The sequence below is a fragment of the Pholcus phalangioides genome, unplaced genomic scaffold (assembly GCF_987345545.1).
Source record: "Pholcus phalangioides strain wild (caught in Gottingen) unplaced genomic scaffold, Ppha-v1.0 ptg000010l_1, whole genome shotgun sequence".
Taxonomy (NCBI): domain Eukaryota; kingdom Metazoa; phylum Arthropoda; class Arachnida; order Araneae; family Pholcidae; genus Pholcus; species Pholcus phalangioides.
Window position 1 is genome coordinate 28,519,640 of NW_028301603.1, and position 13,489 is coordinate 28,533,128.

At 47.4% G+C, this 13,489-nt stretch overlaps 1 protein-coding gene across 1 annotated transcript in view; it reads left to right on the plus strand.

The window, feature by feature from the left end:
* The first annotated feature begins 1,122 nt into the window (after window positions 1-1,122).
* LOC149081222 (uncharacterized) overlaps window positions 1,123-13,489 on the plus strand; it is a 57,107-nt gene continuing 44,740 nt past the window's right edge. The window contains exons 1-3 of the mRNA XM_089238050.1: window positions 1,123-2,990; window positions 8,153-8,677; window positions 12,364-12,555. Of these exons, the coding sequence (XP_089094176.1) occupies window positions 1,680-2,990; window positions 8,153-8,677; window positions 12,364-12,555 (2,028 nt within the window). The 5' untranslated portion in view covers window positions 1,123-1,679. The remainder of the gene's footprint in view (window positions 2,991-8,152; window positions 8,678-12,363; window positions 12,556-13,489) is intronic.

Genomic DNA, 13,489 nt, shown 5'->3' on the forward strand with positions numbered 1-13,489 from the left:
GGATGTCTTAAGTTGCGGCGTTTGATGTTTTTTGTTGTTTTTCGAACTGGGACAGTAGCAAGAAGAAGGAGGAAGAGATTCTCTCTCGAAGGGGCTCGTACCAAAAATATTCCTTCTCTTCACCTCGGCATTTTGTGTCTTACGTCACCGAAACACGGGAGGATAAGTTTTTTTTTATTTCTGGAACAGCATCTCTGCAACTTACTTTTGGCTGGTTCTCATCCGCTCGGCGGTGAAAAGTGCGTTGTTTAATTTTATTATGGTTTTAGGGTTCAGAAGCGTATTTACATGGGGGGGGGGGGATTAACGAGTTGCAGTCCAGGGCGGCATTTTCGAGATGGGGGGGGGGGAATTAGTAGAATGTAGTGAATGATAAATCCGCTATACTGCCCAGAGAGCGAGGGAGTAGGTCAGTGACAGTCACCCAACCGAACGGGTGACGCGCAGAGTTTGCAAGCACGTGAGTAAGCAAAAGACTGACCTAGAAAGTGGGTGAGCATGAGAGTGTGATCTATAGAGATGAAGGACGAAGACAGTGATCAGCCTAAAAAGTGACCGAGAAAGTATGCGAGCGTGTGAAAATCAGTGACATAGAGGGTGTGTAAGCATGGGGGAATGACCAAAACAGTGACCTAAAGAACGAAGAACCAGGTTCGTGAGTGGCCGAAAGTGTGAGCATTTGTGTGATGTATGAGCTTAGGGGGGGGGGGACTGATCAAACCGTGCATAAGGGGCCGTTCAAGTATTACGTAAGCAAATTTTTTGCCATTTTGATCCCCTCCCCCGCTATCTCAGCGAAAGTCAGCAAAACGCTGACCCCCCCCCCTTGTCAGCAAAATTTCGTCATCAGCTCTGCCCCTCTGAATCCTAACTCATATTTTCATAAGGGGTGGTTGATGACGTAAGCATTATCCAAACCACTCTCCGCCCCCCTTGTCATCAAAAGTCAGCAAATCGGAAACCCCTCCCCCCATCGATGATGACATAATACTTGAACGGCCCCTAACAATCGGCCTGGTTTAAAAAAAAAAACACCTTCCATTAAGTGTTTTTGATTCCGCCTTTGGCGATCGCTGTTGGTGCTGCTTTTTTTTCTTTTGTAGAATTTTGGCAACCCTCGCCACCCGAATGCGACGACGTCGACCAGCAGGAGATGCTTCCTGCCTGCCTGCCATATTGTCGATCCGAGAACTATATGCCGCCGTCAGAGATGGTCGACTGAAAAAATGTGAAAAAAAGATCGAGGGGTGTGTGGGGGCGCTTCTCTCTCTTTTTTTTTTCTTCAATAGTTTATTCGCACCACCCGAGTGTCGTCCCGTTTTTGTTTTGTTTGCTTGCTTATAATTTCGATTGATTTCGGTGTGATTTTTTTTTTCCTTGTGATTTGCGCCCACATTTTTCATGGCGCTATATTCTGCAAGTGTCTAATACACGCGCGTCCCGGGTAATTATGCCGCCGTTTGCTCGCCCCGAGGATAGTTGCTGCGCGCGTGGTTTTCTCTCTCCCCCTTGAGACGTCACCCTGTGCTTTTTTGGATATTGTCTGCTTGTGTTCGGCTCGGTTACCCGGAGTCAAGAGAAAAGATCCATTCCACCATTCCGTGACTCGTCATAATGTCTTTTTTGTGAGTGAGTGTGGACCGGAACCAAGACTCCTGTTCGTGTGACCATATATCATCATGAATCCCGTGTGTCCCGGTTTCATGCCCCACCATGTCAAGCCGAACCGTTGCCGGAGGTGTTTCCGCGACACCCACGACCACGACGTCAACGTCGCGACCACTTTCACCATCCCCCTGCCGAGGCGCCGGAGGGAATCGGTGTCCAGCGCTGAGCCGGCCACGGACGTTGCGACGACCGTCTCGGCTTCCCTGACGACGGACGAGATGAGCCCGTCGCTGGGGGAGAGGAGGGTCAGGCAGAGATCCGCGTCCACGTCCAGCTGGTTCCAGGAGAAGAAAGCTACGGCGGCGTCCATCGAGAGTGACAGGAGCGCCAGGGAGAAGATCGATACGATTTTCAGGAATTCCGTGGACGCCGCCGTCGCGTCCACCAAGAAAGACGACGGGGAGCCGGAGGGATATCGGACTACGGCGATGACGCGCCAGGCGTCCGAAGACGCGGGAACAACGCCGACGTCATCGAAGGCAACGAACGGTAACGCGTCCTATGCCCCGAAGACGTCTTCCGCCACGAGTCGAGACGACAAAAAGACGTCGTTGGACAGGGTGGCGGCGAGGAAGCCGCCGGACAAGGGCCGGGACGTCCAGCCAGAATCGGATCAGAAACCATCCAAGACCTCAGAGACGGCGAAAAGTAGTCCGCTGTCGTCCACGAAGCCGTCCGAAGTGAAACTGAGGAGCGCCAAGTTCTCCTCCAGGGAGACCGCCCCGGAGGCCCCCGTCCCACCGAAAATACCCCCAAAGACCACGACGGACTTCAGATCGATGCTGAAGAGAGTGAACAGCGACCCGAGACAGACGTCCAACGACAGTTCGGAACTCGCCAAGTTGTCGTTGAAGTCGGCCGAGAAGAAACCCGTCACGTCAAGGTGGTCGAAGAAGGAGGACGCCAGCAGCAACCCACCGGTCAGAACGGTCGCCGACACCAAGATTGGCGCCGTCGCGTCGAGGTTTGAACAACCGGCCAAGACCACCACGACAGTGAATAAAGACGACGGCAGCGCCAAGAAACCGGTCCTCAGCCGGTTCTCGACATTCAAAAAACAGGAGGAGCCACCGCCGCCGGCTCCCAAAGTGGTGGCCGCACCCAAACCGGCGGTCGTGCAGAAACCAAAGCCATCGTCGTCTTCTTCCAGCAGCGAAGAGGACGAAAGCGAATCGGAAGAAGAATCGTCCAGCGATGAAGCACCACCAGCTGCGAATTCCAAGAAGACGACGGTTCAGCCGCCAAAGGATGAACAAGTGTCCGAAGTGGCCTTCGTCGTGAAGCTGAAGCAGCCTCCTCCAGCGACAACACACGATGCCAAGGTAAGAGACATCACATCACATGCATTATTATATTCTACTGAATCTCTTTTTTTATCCCTGGAGGGGGGGGGGGGTGATTGCTGCTGGTGACCTTTCCGACGTTCCGTGGCATCAAAAGCCGTAAAATGATGCAATATGTGAATACATATCCGCAGTATACCTAAGAAATATTCACCCAGCTGTTGCTGATACGATAGCGTCATGGATACATGGCTATTAGGACCAGGGCCGCAACTGAAAGACCAGACGCGCCTCCACGTTAATATTCGTGAGAACCTCTAACGTATTGGAGACGCGCCGGAGACCGTTTATTGAGTAAAAGAAAATCTGACTGCAAGAGCCATACAGAATGGACACAACCGTGGAAGACAATACTGTCCCATCACGAGTCCAAGATTCTTGGATAGATATATGTGAGAAAAGGAAAGGTGACAGAGCAGCGCGTCCGCTTTCGAGGGAGCTTGGTGTCCAGACCTAGGCTCCCACCCGGGCCGTCTGCGCCGGGGAGCATCTCTGCTGGCCGTCTGCCAGAGAGTGATGGCTCCCATCTAGCCGTTGCTAGAGAGCGCTCCCATCCAGGAAGCTGGAGAGCCAAGTTTTACCAAGGGGGGACACCGCGCCGTCCCTCTACGACGGTTACAGAAAGAAAAAAAAAAAAAGATTGAGCGAAGCAGAGTGCCCGTGCTGTGCAGATTTCCAAAATGATGAAAAAAAAAAAAAAATAGTGCAAGAAAGAACAGTATACAAATATACAAAATGTACAGGAGATCCTATAATACACACTATATACACACGATAATACACATGTGATCCTATAGTTACGGCGTCGACATCAGGAGCTTACACAAGCCCTAGGTGTGGTGAGTGGGTGAGTTGGTCGTATCGCATCTCGTTGAGGGGTTTCGGATTACACCAGCATAAAATGTTGACCGGTGGAGCGTGATCTGGTAACTGGCGGGTCAAGATCATCCGTATTTCCGCTGTCAGAGTCGCTAGACGGGGGGTCAGACATGGTATCTTGACGTAGAAGGTGCGAAAAAGCTTCCAAGAAGTTAATTAATGCAGCAATTTTGTTGTAGTTGAAGGGGCTGCGCATCATACGTCGTTTCCATGCATATTGGTGCACGCTCCAGTCTCCCAAGAAGAAGGAGTGGTACGATTCCGTAAGGGTACATATGGAAACGTAGTGATGGAGATCGCCGATTCCCCCGCAGGCGCAGAAGTGGTTATTCGAGGCCTTAAACCTCTTCAAGTACGTCGGGAAGGGACCATGTTCCGTGTAAAAGATGATTTTCGTCCTTGACCACACCTCCCGACCACGTGAGACCGTTGGGACAATGAGGTTAACGTTGGTGGAAGTCTCCTCCGCATTCCATATGAGTTGCCACCTGCGGAGGACCAGCGAAGCAAAATGTGACTTCGCGTGCGAAGCTGGCAGCGGGAGAGTGATGGCAGAAGTGGCTGTCGTGGCGCTTTTTGCTAGGGTGTCGGCCTCCTCGTTGCCTTTAAATCCTTGGTGGGCTTTAATCCATGAAAGGCGTATGCGTGGGTGCAGGAGGAGGGTATTGCGAGTGTCGTTCACCAGTTGGGTTCGGTTGAACGGGTTTGATATGGCGCCAGGGCCGCAACTAAATGCTTGGTCACCCGGGGCAAGTGCACATTTTGACGACCCCTTGTAATGTTGAAGGAGAGGTTTCAGAATAAAATTTGCGCCCCCTCGAGACCCGCCTGCTACCCCCCTAGTTGCGGCCCTGATTAGGACAACGAAGAAATGAGAAAATGACCGTCAGGCCAATGTAGTCACGACCATGTGACCATCAGGGGGCATAGGGGGAGATAGACTTGGAAGTCTGGGTGGGAGGAGGGGGGGGCACGATGATGATGATGTCAATTCATATACAGTCAAACCTCGTTAATGAGTCACTCTTGGGAGAGCAAAAATATGGCTTAGTAAGCGGAGTGACTCGTTAAACGGAGTAAGCCATAGCTGTGCCAATTCCTGCCTGAGGACAATTGGGACTTCCGAAAAGTGATCCGGTAAGCGGAGTGACGTGTTAACCGGGTGACGCACTAACGAGGTTTGACTGTATACATTCATAGGCATACGCAGAATTTTCTCGGGGGGGGGGGAGGAGGTTTTAATTTTTTTTTATGACATGAATGTCGCTCTCCACTTGTTAATACAAGATATACAGAAGACTGGATGTTGTGAAGATATTTATTATTTGAGATGTTAATTTTTTTTTTTTAAGGAAGGAAAAAACTCATCTCTGCCTCTACCGGGAGTCGAACCCGGGTCCCTCGATTGCCGGACGAGTATATACGCTCTAGAGAAGGAAAATCTCTATCTCCTCTGTAGCTTAGTGGTCAGAGCACTCGTCCGGCAATCGAGGGACCCGGGTTCGACTCCCGGTAGAGGCAGAGATGAGTTTTTTCCTTCCTTAAAAAAAAAAAATTAACATCTCAAATAATAAATATCTTCACAACATCCAGTCTTCTGTATATCTTGAATTTTTTTTTTGTTCTCAAAGGGAGGTTTACGTTTTTTCCTGCAAAGTAACACTATAATCTCGGCTTGGGGACGGGGTTAGAACCCCAAACCCCACTTTACGTACGCCAATGTATAAATTAAATCAGTCTCGACTCCACTTTTGACGCTAAGCGCAATGTCCCCCCGCCCCCCCCGTATCTCCGCTCATGATCAGGGGTAAGGGAACTATATGGATAAATGCAAGGGCGTAGCGGGGGGGGGGGGAGACTTGGGGGTCTCGCACCCCCGAAGTGGGAGAAAATGACCGAAGAAAAGGGAGAAACGGCCAAATCTATTGTTCTATGACTTTGGTCTCCCCCCCCCCCCGAAAGAAAATTTCTGGCTACGCCTCTGGAAAAATGACCATCAGGCTAATGTAACCATGCAGGCATGTGATTGTTACGACAAAGGAAAAATATGGGTAAATGACTGGACAGGGCAAGGGAACTACGGGATAAATGACCATCAGGGTATATAGCCCACCGTCGCCACAGTGATGGTCGGCTGAATTCGGTTTTATCTAGTTCACAACTTCGGGACTCTCGAATGCGAGCCGATCTCCCCCCCCCCCCCCCTTTAAAAAAAAAGTCTCGCCACAGACACTACAAATGATACAAATGTAATTCAATCATTGCACTTCACTCACTTCCCTTTTGCAATATAGATGACAGCACTGAAAAATTAGGCACAACACTAGACACGCACTCAGACTGTTAGGTACACACACACGTACACTTCCGGCACAACTCACCGGGTAGTAAATTGTCCATAGATGGCGATAGACTTGAATTGTGCTCGGTTTGAAAGGAAGAAAGGGTAAAATATAGCCATAACGTGATCGTTATGGCAAAAGGAACTATGGGTAAATGCTAGGAGAAGGAAACTACGGATCATCAGGGTAAGGGAACTACGGATAATAAGGGAACTACTACGGCCATCAGGCTGATATAGTCAGGGGCATGTGATCGTTGTGGGCAAAGGGTAAATGACTAACAGGGCAAGGGAACTACAGATGAATGACCATGAGACCAAGTAGTCATCGGCACGTGACCATTATGGCGAGGGAATTACGGGTGAATGACTGTGAGGCCAAAGGAGCCACGGGTATGTGACCATTGTGGCAAGTGAAAAGTTGTTAATGACAGTTATGGCAAGAGAACTACTGGTAAATGATCTGCAACCAAATTGACACCTGCCCTCCTAGTGGTCATAGTGACGGACTCGCATCGCGAAGAACCCTACAGTCGCCATAGTGGTGGTCGGCTGAAGTTGGTTTTCCGTTGGTCCCAATTTCGAGGAGCGAACGCGAGTCGATCTCCCCGTTAAAAAAACTCACCACAGAGAGCAACAGGCCTACAAACAGTACAAATATTCAGTTATTACCCTTCACTCATTTCACTTCTGAAATATAGATGGCAGCGCTGAAAAAAATCAGACACAACGCTAGATACACACTCGGCTCAGATGGTTAGGTACACACACTATCACTTCAACTCACTAGGTAGTAAATTGCCCGTGGGGCGATGGACCTGAGTTGTGCTCGGTTTGAAAGAACCAAATTGGCCATCAGGCAAAGGTAGCCACGGGTGAATGATAGCTGAAGGGCCTTCAAGTATTACGTCATCATCGATGGGGGGGGGGGTTGGATAATGCGTACGTCATCAACCACCCTTTATGAAAATATGAGTTAGGATTCAGAGGGGCAGAGCTGATGACGAAATTTTGCTGACGGGGGGGGGGGGTCAGCGTTTTGCTGATAAGAGGGGAGGAGGTCAAAAATGGCTAAAAATTTGCTCACGTAATACTTGAACGGCCCCTGAAGTAAAGAAGCTGTGAATGCTAAAATGTACTGTAATTGAGTTGTCCTGGAGAACATACATAACCTACATGTACTCCGCAATAAGATGTGAGCTGTGGGATCAAGTGGACGACATTCGCCAATCCGTCTTAGGGGGGCCATTCAAGTATTACATTAGCATCGGGGGGGGGGGAAAGGAGGTTTCGGATTTGCTGACTTTTGATGACAAGGGGGGAGGGGGGTTTGAAGGTTGCTTACGTCATCAACTACCCTTTTTGAAGACATGAATTATTCTAAGTTGCTGACGGGGGGGGGGGTCAAAAATGGCTAAAAACCTGCTTACGTAATACTTGAATGGCCCCTTACGAGCCAACAAGAGAGAAGGTTACCTGTTAAAAAGTATATTTCTGCAGTTTCCGGAATGCTTTCAAGCATCCGTCTAGCCACCATAACGATTTGTCCTTTGTCGAAAAACCGATAAATCCAAACATTTGGACATTTTGATAATTTACCCAACACTTTGATGATGTGATAATTTATTCACGGTTAGCTTTGTAGCACTGGACGTAATTTATCCGAAGGTCCTTTGCGCTGGAAATAATTTATCCAAGGTTCCTTTGTCCTGGAGTTCATCTACCCGAGGCTTCTCTTTTTTCTGGATTTGGCGACATGACACAGCCATGATCCCAAAGCATTCATCCACCCTCTGAAGACCCACCAACCCTTCCTTTTGATCGACCCTGCAGGTAACATCATCAGAATACAGGGGGTTTTTGTGCTCGTTCTTCATTGATGTTCATCATCGTATTTGAAATGTATTTTTATCCATTTCAGGCTAAGGAACAGCAAGAAGCCAAAGTCAAGGAGCTGCAGGTCAAAGTCACAACCCTTACCTCTGAGCTGAAGAAGTGCGAGGACTGTTGCTCGAAGCTGCAGAAGGAGAAGGCCGACATACAGAAGAAGCAGCAGCAGCTGCTGGACAAGGACAAGGAGGCCCTCGAGAAGACGGCCTCCGAGCTGTCCAAGATGCGCTCGAAACTCAGCGACATGCAGACGTCCCAGGACCAGGTCAAGGAAGAGGACAGGAGGCTGAAGATGGAACTGGACAAGTCCAAGAAGGACCTGGAAAAGCTGAAGCAGGAACTGGACGCGTCCAAGAAAGAAATGTCCAAGACCTGCCAGGAACTAGAGAGGGCCAAACAGGAGATCAAGCGGAAGGAGCTCCCGCAACAGCACAGCACCTCGCAACACCAAGACGCCAAGTCCAAGCAGACCATAGAGCAGCTCAAGTTGAAGCTGCAACAGACCGAGGCTCTTTGCCAGGAACTCATGGAAGAGAACGAGGACATCAAGAAGGAAGTGAGTAACGTTCTTTCTTTCTTTTTCCTCTTTGTTCAAGGATTCGCTAATTCCATCATCATCCTCCTCACGATGAGAGAGATGACATTCTCTCTCCGATGCGGCCAAACTTAACTCTAGCGCGGAACAAACTCGCCAAACATTTCATAAATGTCCGCTCATCATTCGGGAACGTTGTCGATTGTTTGCGAGATCGACTCTGGACTCGAACGCGCCAGTCAGTCGCTATTCTCGAGGCTTTTCTTCTCCAATTAAACGCTTCCGTGAGGACCTTTCGAATGCGAAAAAATGCCAGCGGCATCTTTTTATGTCTGGTTTCGTTATAAATCAGGTGTTGTTGCTGCTGTGTTCGTGGAAACACAGAGGAACAGCCGGAAACAATGCAACTACTGCCTTTGTTGTTTTGTTTTGGTTTTTCCCGAAGACGTTTTGAGCAGTAGACAATGCAATAACAAAAATGACGTAATGAAGTATATCTGAAAACGATGCGTATCGTATACGTATGTACCGGGATCCGGAAATTTCGCCCCTGGTACATCTCGTCCCCCCAATACTTTTCACCCCTGACCGTATGAATGACCAAGTAAGCGATTGCCTGTGTGAGTGACCAAGTGATTGGACGAATGACCGTATGAGTAAGTTATTGAGAGTGAGTGACCAAGTGATTGGATGAATGACCGTATGAGTGAGTTATTGAGAGTGAGTGACCAAGCAGCACCTCCTAGAGATAGAAGGCCTCTGCACTGTTTGTCATAAACGTTATTCAGACTACCTAGCAAGTTTGCCACATTTTTGAACCACAGCATCTTATTTCGTTTCTTCTTATTTTGAAAGAAAATTACCAAATCACATTTGTAGATGTCACCAGTTCGATACCCTGTTCGTCCTAGTCAGAAAATTTCATGACGCAGGGGTACACCATAAACATGACCAAAGGGAAAAAAAATTACTACCGCAGGGAGTCCAACACAGAGGGGTTAGGGCACCAACCTCTCGGTGAGTATAAAAGTAAACGCTGCCGTTCAGAATCGGCAATAAATTGTAGGATCCCCTTGTCTAATTAGACTGGGACAGAAAATGACCGTGGTTGTGACAAAATTGGTTGTGATCTTTTTAACAGTCATTTGACCAAGGCCTCTGTGCCCTAGAGGTTATTTATCGGATAAACAAGTACAGGGTGGGCAAAAAGTCCGTAGAAACTTTAAAAATGAATAAAAACCGGAAAAATAACCGAAATAAAAAACAGTTTGCAGGGTTAGCATCGCTAGGTCACGGGAATTTTTTTTAAGACAGGAAAAAAACTCCTAAAAAAACAGTCGATAGGTGGCGCTGGTACGAGCGAGTTCGGTGGAAATATGCAAATGAGACGGTTATAAGAACTTGCGCTCCCAATCCACAATCAGTTGACCGTTGTAAACCGCGTATGTGGACCTGCTGCACTCTGCCGTTGCTGGATTTGCGACTCGCCTGCAATGTGTTATCCCTTGTGGTGGTGGTGGTCATGTGGAACACATACTGCTGTAATAAACGATTTGGGGGAATTCTGTTCATAATTTGCGTATGTTTTCTGTGACTTGTATACGTCAACTCACCTATCGGCTGTTTTTTTTAGTTATTTTTTTCCCTGCTATTAAAAGAAACCCCGTGACCTACCGATGCTAACCCTGTAAACCGTTTTTTATTTCGGTTATTTTTCCGGTTTTCATGAATTTTTAAAGTTTCCACAGACTTTTTGCCCACCCTGTATTTGGTAACAGGGCGTATGGCATTGCATCCAAATAACATGTAGTGCTCAGATATGCCATTCATGTTGCAAAGGGGTTATGTAGTTAAAAAAAAATTAACATTTTATTCTGTACCCGGTCCCCGTGTGCTCAAAAAACCTAATTAGGGAGTTGTTGCCCTGTCTCTCCTGATGCCAACTAAAAAAAAAATGACACGTTTCTAAGTGCAATATTCGCTGAGATATTCGAATTCGAAAAACGGAGGTAAGTTGGGGGGGGGGGGAAACAGCAATGAATGCTGGTAAAACGGTTCACCCGCATTTAGTTGGCATCAGGAGAGACAGAGCAACAACTCCCTAATTGGGTTTTTGGGCACAGAGACTGTATAGTTAAAATTTTTAGTTTAATAACTATACAACTCCACACGACATGAACGACATATTTGAGAACTACACGTTATTTGAATACTTTTCTAATTGTAAGCATGGTATGGCTCCAGGATCAACGGTTTGCCACAGATACGCCCTGTTACCTATGCACCCTGCATAATTTATCCGAGGCTCTTTCCTGCCCTCGCAATCAGTCACCCGAGTCTCCTTCGCTCTGGAAATCATTCATTCAAGTGTCGTTCTTCCTGACAATTATTTAATCTGAAGCCGCCCTTGCCCTGGAGACAATTTACCCGAGCCTCCTTTGAACTGGAAATCATTTATCCGAGCATCATTTGACAAGGAAGGCCATTTACACGAAGGTTCCTTGCACCTAGTAATCATTTACCCGATTCTCCCTTGCCTCTAGGGAGATCATTCGTCTGAGTCTCCTTTGTCCTGTAGACGAGTAATAATATCAGTTTATCCGAGGCCCAGGAGATCACTTATCCACAAGTGGAAATCCTTTATCCTAAGCTCCTTTGACCTTGCAATCGTTTACATGAGGCTTCGTAAGATGTTTGTCTATCCCTGTAGGATGCTTAGAGGCGGATACTGGGGACCCCCTTCCCCCCCCCCCCCCAAGACGATCAAAAATTGAAGATATTTTTAAATATCTTTGTATGAAATAATTAACACACATCTGCAAGCCATGTTAATTTAAAATGCTTTTTGAAGGTTGGTAACCGCGAATTCTCTGGAAACTACCAAACCCTGTGTGCCCACTCCAAAGGTGAATCCTGCGTACACCCCCCCTGAGGATGCTCGCTTGCGCAGGATATCATTTTATCACTTAATAAACCCCTAGAAAAAACGTAGGATGTTTTGCGTACCTCTTGAAATGTGTAGGAGGCAATCGTGGCCCTGGAAACGGCCCATTAAAGTTAGGTAATCCTAGAGATGCGCAGGACGATTGCGTACTTCCCCCTTTTGTCCAGTATATTGTGCCATCACTAATGTTTTGTACTTTTTCATTACTTCATTGTTTTTAATGCCGCTAATTATAATTTTTCGTGTACGCCTGAATAGTACACGTACTACCATGTGCTGTTGGTCATCATTTCTGTTAATTAAAAGAAAAAAAATTGCAGTGCTCTTATCATTATTAATACGAAGCATATCATCATATGTCCCGTATTTTTCTCATTTTCCCCCCGTTGTGACTATGATAAAAATGTCCCGTTTTTTTCATTTCCCACTGGCTGGTGATTCTTTTTTTGAGAAAACTGGAAACTTCTAGTAGCTTTAGCTCTTTTCAGAAACATCAGCAGAGTCATTTTGGTGATAATCACCTTATCGTATTTTTTGTATCGATGAAATATGGTCACCCCCTACTCACATTCTGGTTATGGTTTTTTTTTTTGGAAGGGTGGGATGTAATGTAGTGGGATATTTCATCTTTTAAACAGCAGTTACCCCCGTTCTGCCTAAAAACTGTCTGTGGCTTCGGGTCACCCGCAACTCGCACACCAAGTTGATGTAACTCCCATCTTGACAAGTGTTGTTGTTTCAATATTCTCGTTTGCTGTCGTAGGTGCGGGACCTGGAGCAGGAGCTGGAGGAGCTGCACGATAATTTCCGCGAGGATCAGGCCTCCGAATTCCGGGGATTGAAGAAAGAGCTGGAGACGGCCACAAAAAACTGCCGGGTCCTACAGTTCAAGCTACGCAAGGCCGAGAAGAGATGCGAGCAACTCGAACTCGAACGCCATTCCCTCGAGGACAAAGTAAGTATCAATATTATAATCGATGTTCGCTCCTCCCTCCCCAACCAATATTTATATTATTTTCACACCACATACTATATAGCGGGGAGGGGGCGCTTCCTCGTGATAAGCTGTTGATTGCGACTTCGAGAAGAGGATGAGGAGCAAAACGACGACGTCTGGAAATGACGGACGTCGACGTCATCCATCTCTGGCAACGATGATGATAATGATGATGATGACGACGACGCCCTCGCACACCGCAAGAAAATCCCGTGAATGAAATTTATATTTAGCTCTTCTGTCTGCCATGTTTGACGCAATTATCCGCGTGGGCCCCCCCGTGTATCGAACATACATTTTACGTTTTCTTCTCTTCTCCTTCGATGAACCACATTCGCTGATTGTTCGAGCTCATGGCCAGAGAACCGATTGAGAAGCCTCGGGGGCACCTGGGCAAGAGATATTCGGGCATGGGGCAAGCGTGGATCCAGTCAAGAGCCGAAGAATAATATAGGGAACTTTGGCTGTTGTCCCGTAAAATACCGAAACTAATCTAACGAACCTGAACAAAAACTTCTCCCCGACATGGGGAGAATATCTAAGGGTGTTGCTAGCCTTAAGGGGGGCTCAAGGGATCGATCTTACGTATTTTTTCAATTTTTTAAACTAAAAATATTCATGAAAATCACGACATATATAAGGAGCCAGCTTAAAATCTGAGTCTGAGCCCTACCCAAAAGTAAAGGTCACCCCCCCCCAATTGAAAGAGATGAAGGGGATTCGTGTCTCTAATAAGGCATTTTTTAAGCAGTTTGGGGGGGGGGGTAAAATTTAATACGTAATCCATAGTTTCCCAAATTTTTTTTCCCATCGCCCCCGTCTTCCAAAAATTTCCCCTTTTATCGCCCCCCCCCAACTCAAGCGAACGCATAGGGTCCTATGTTATACCCGT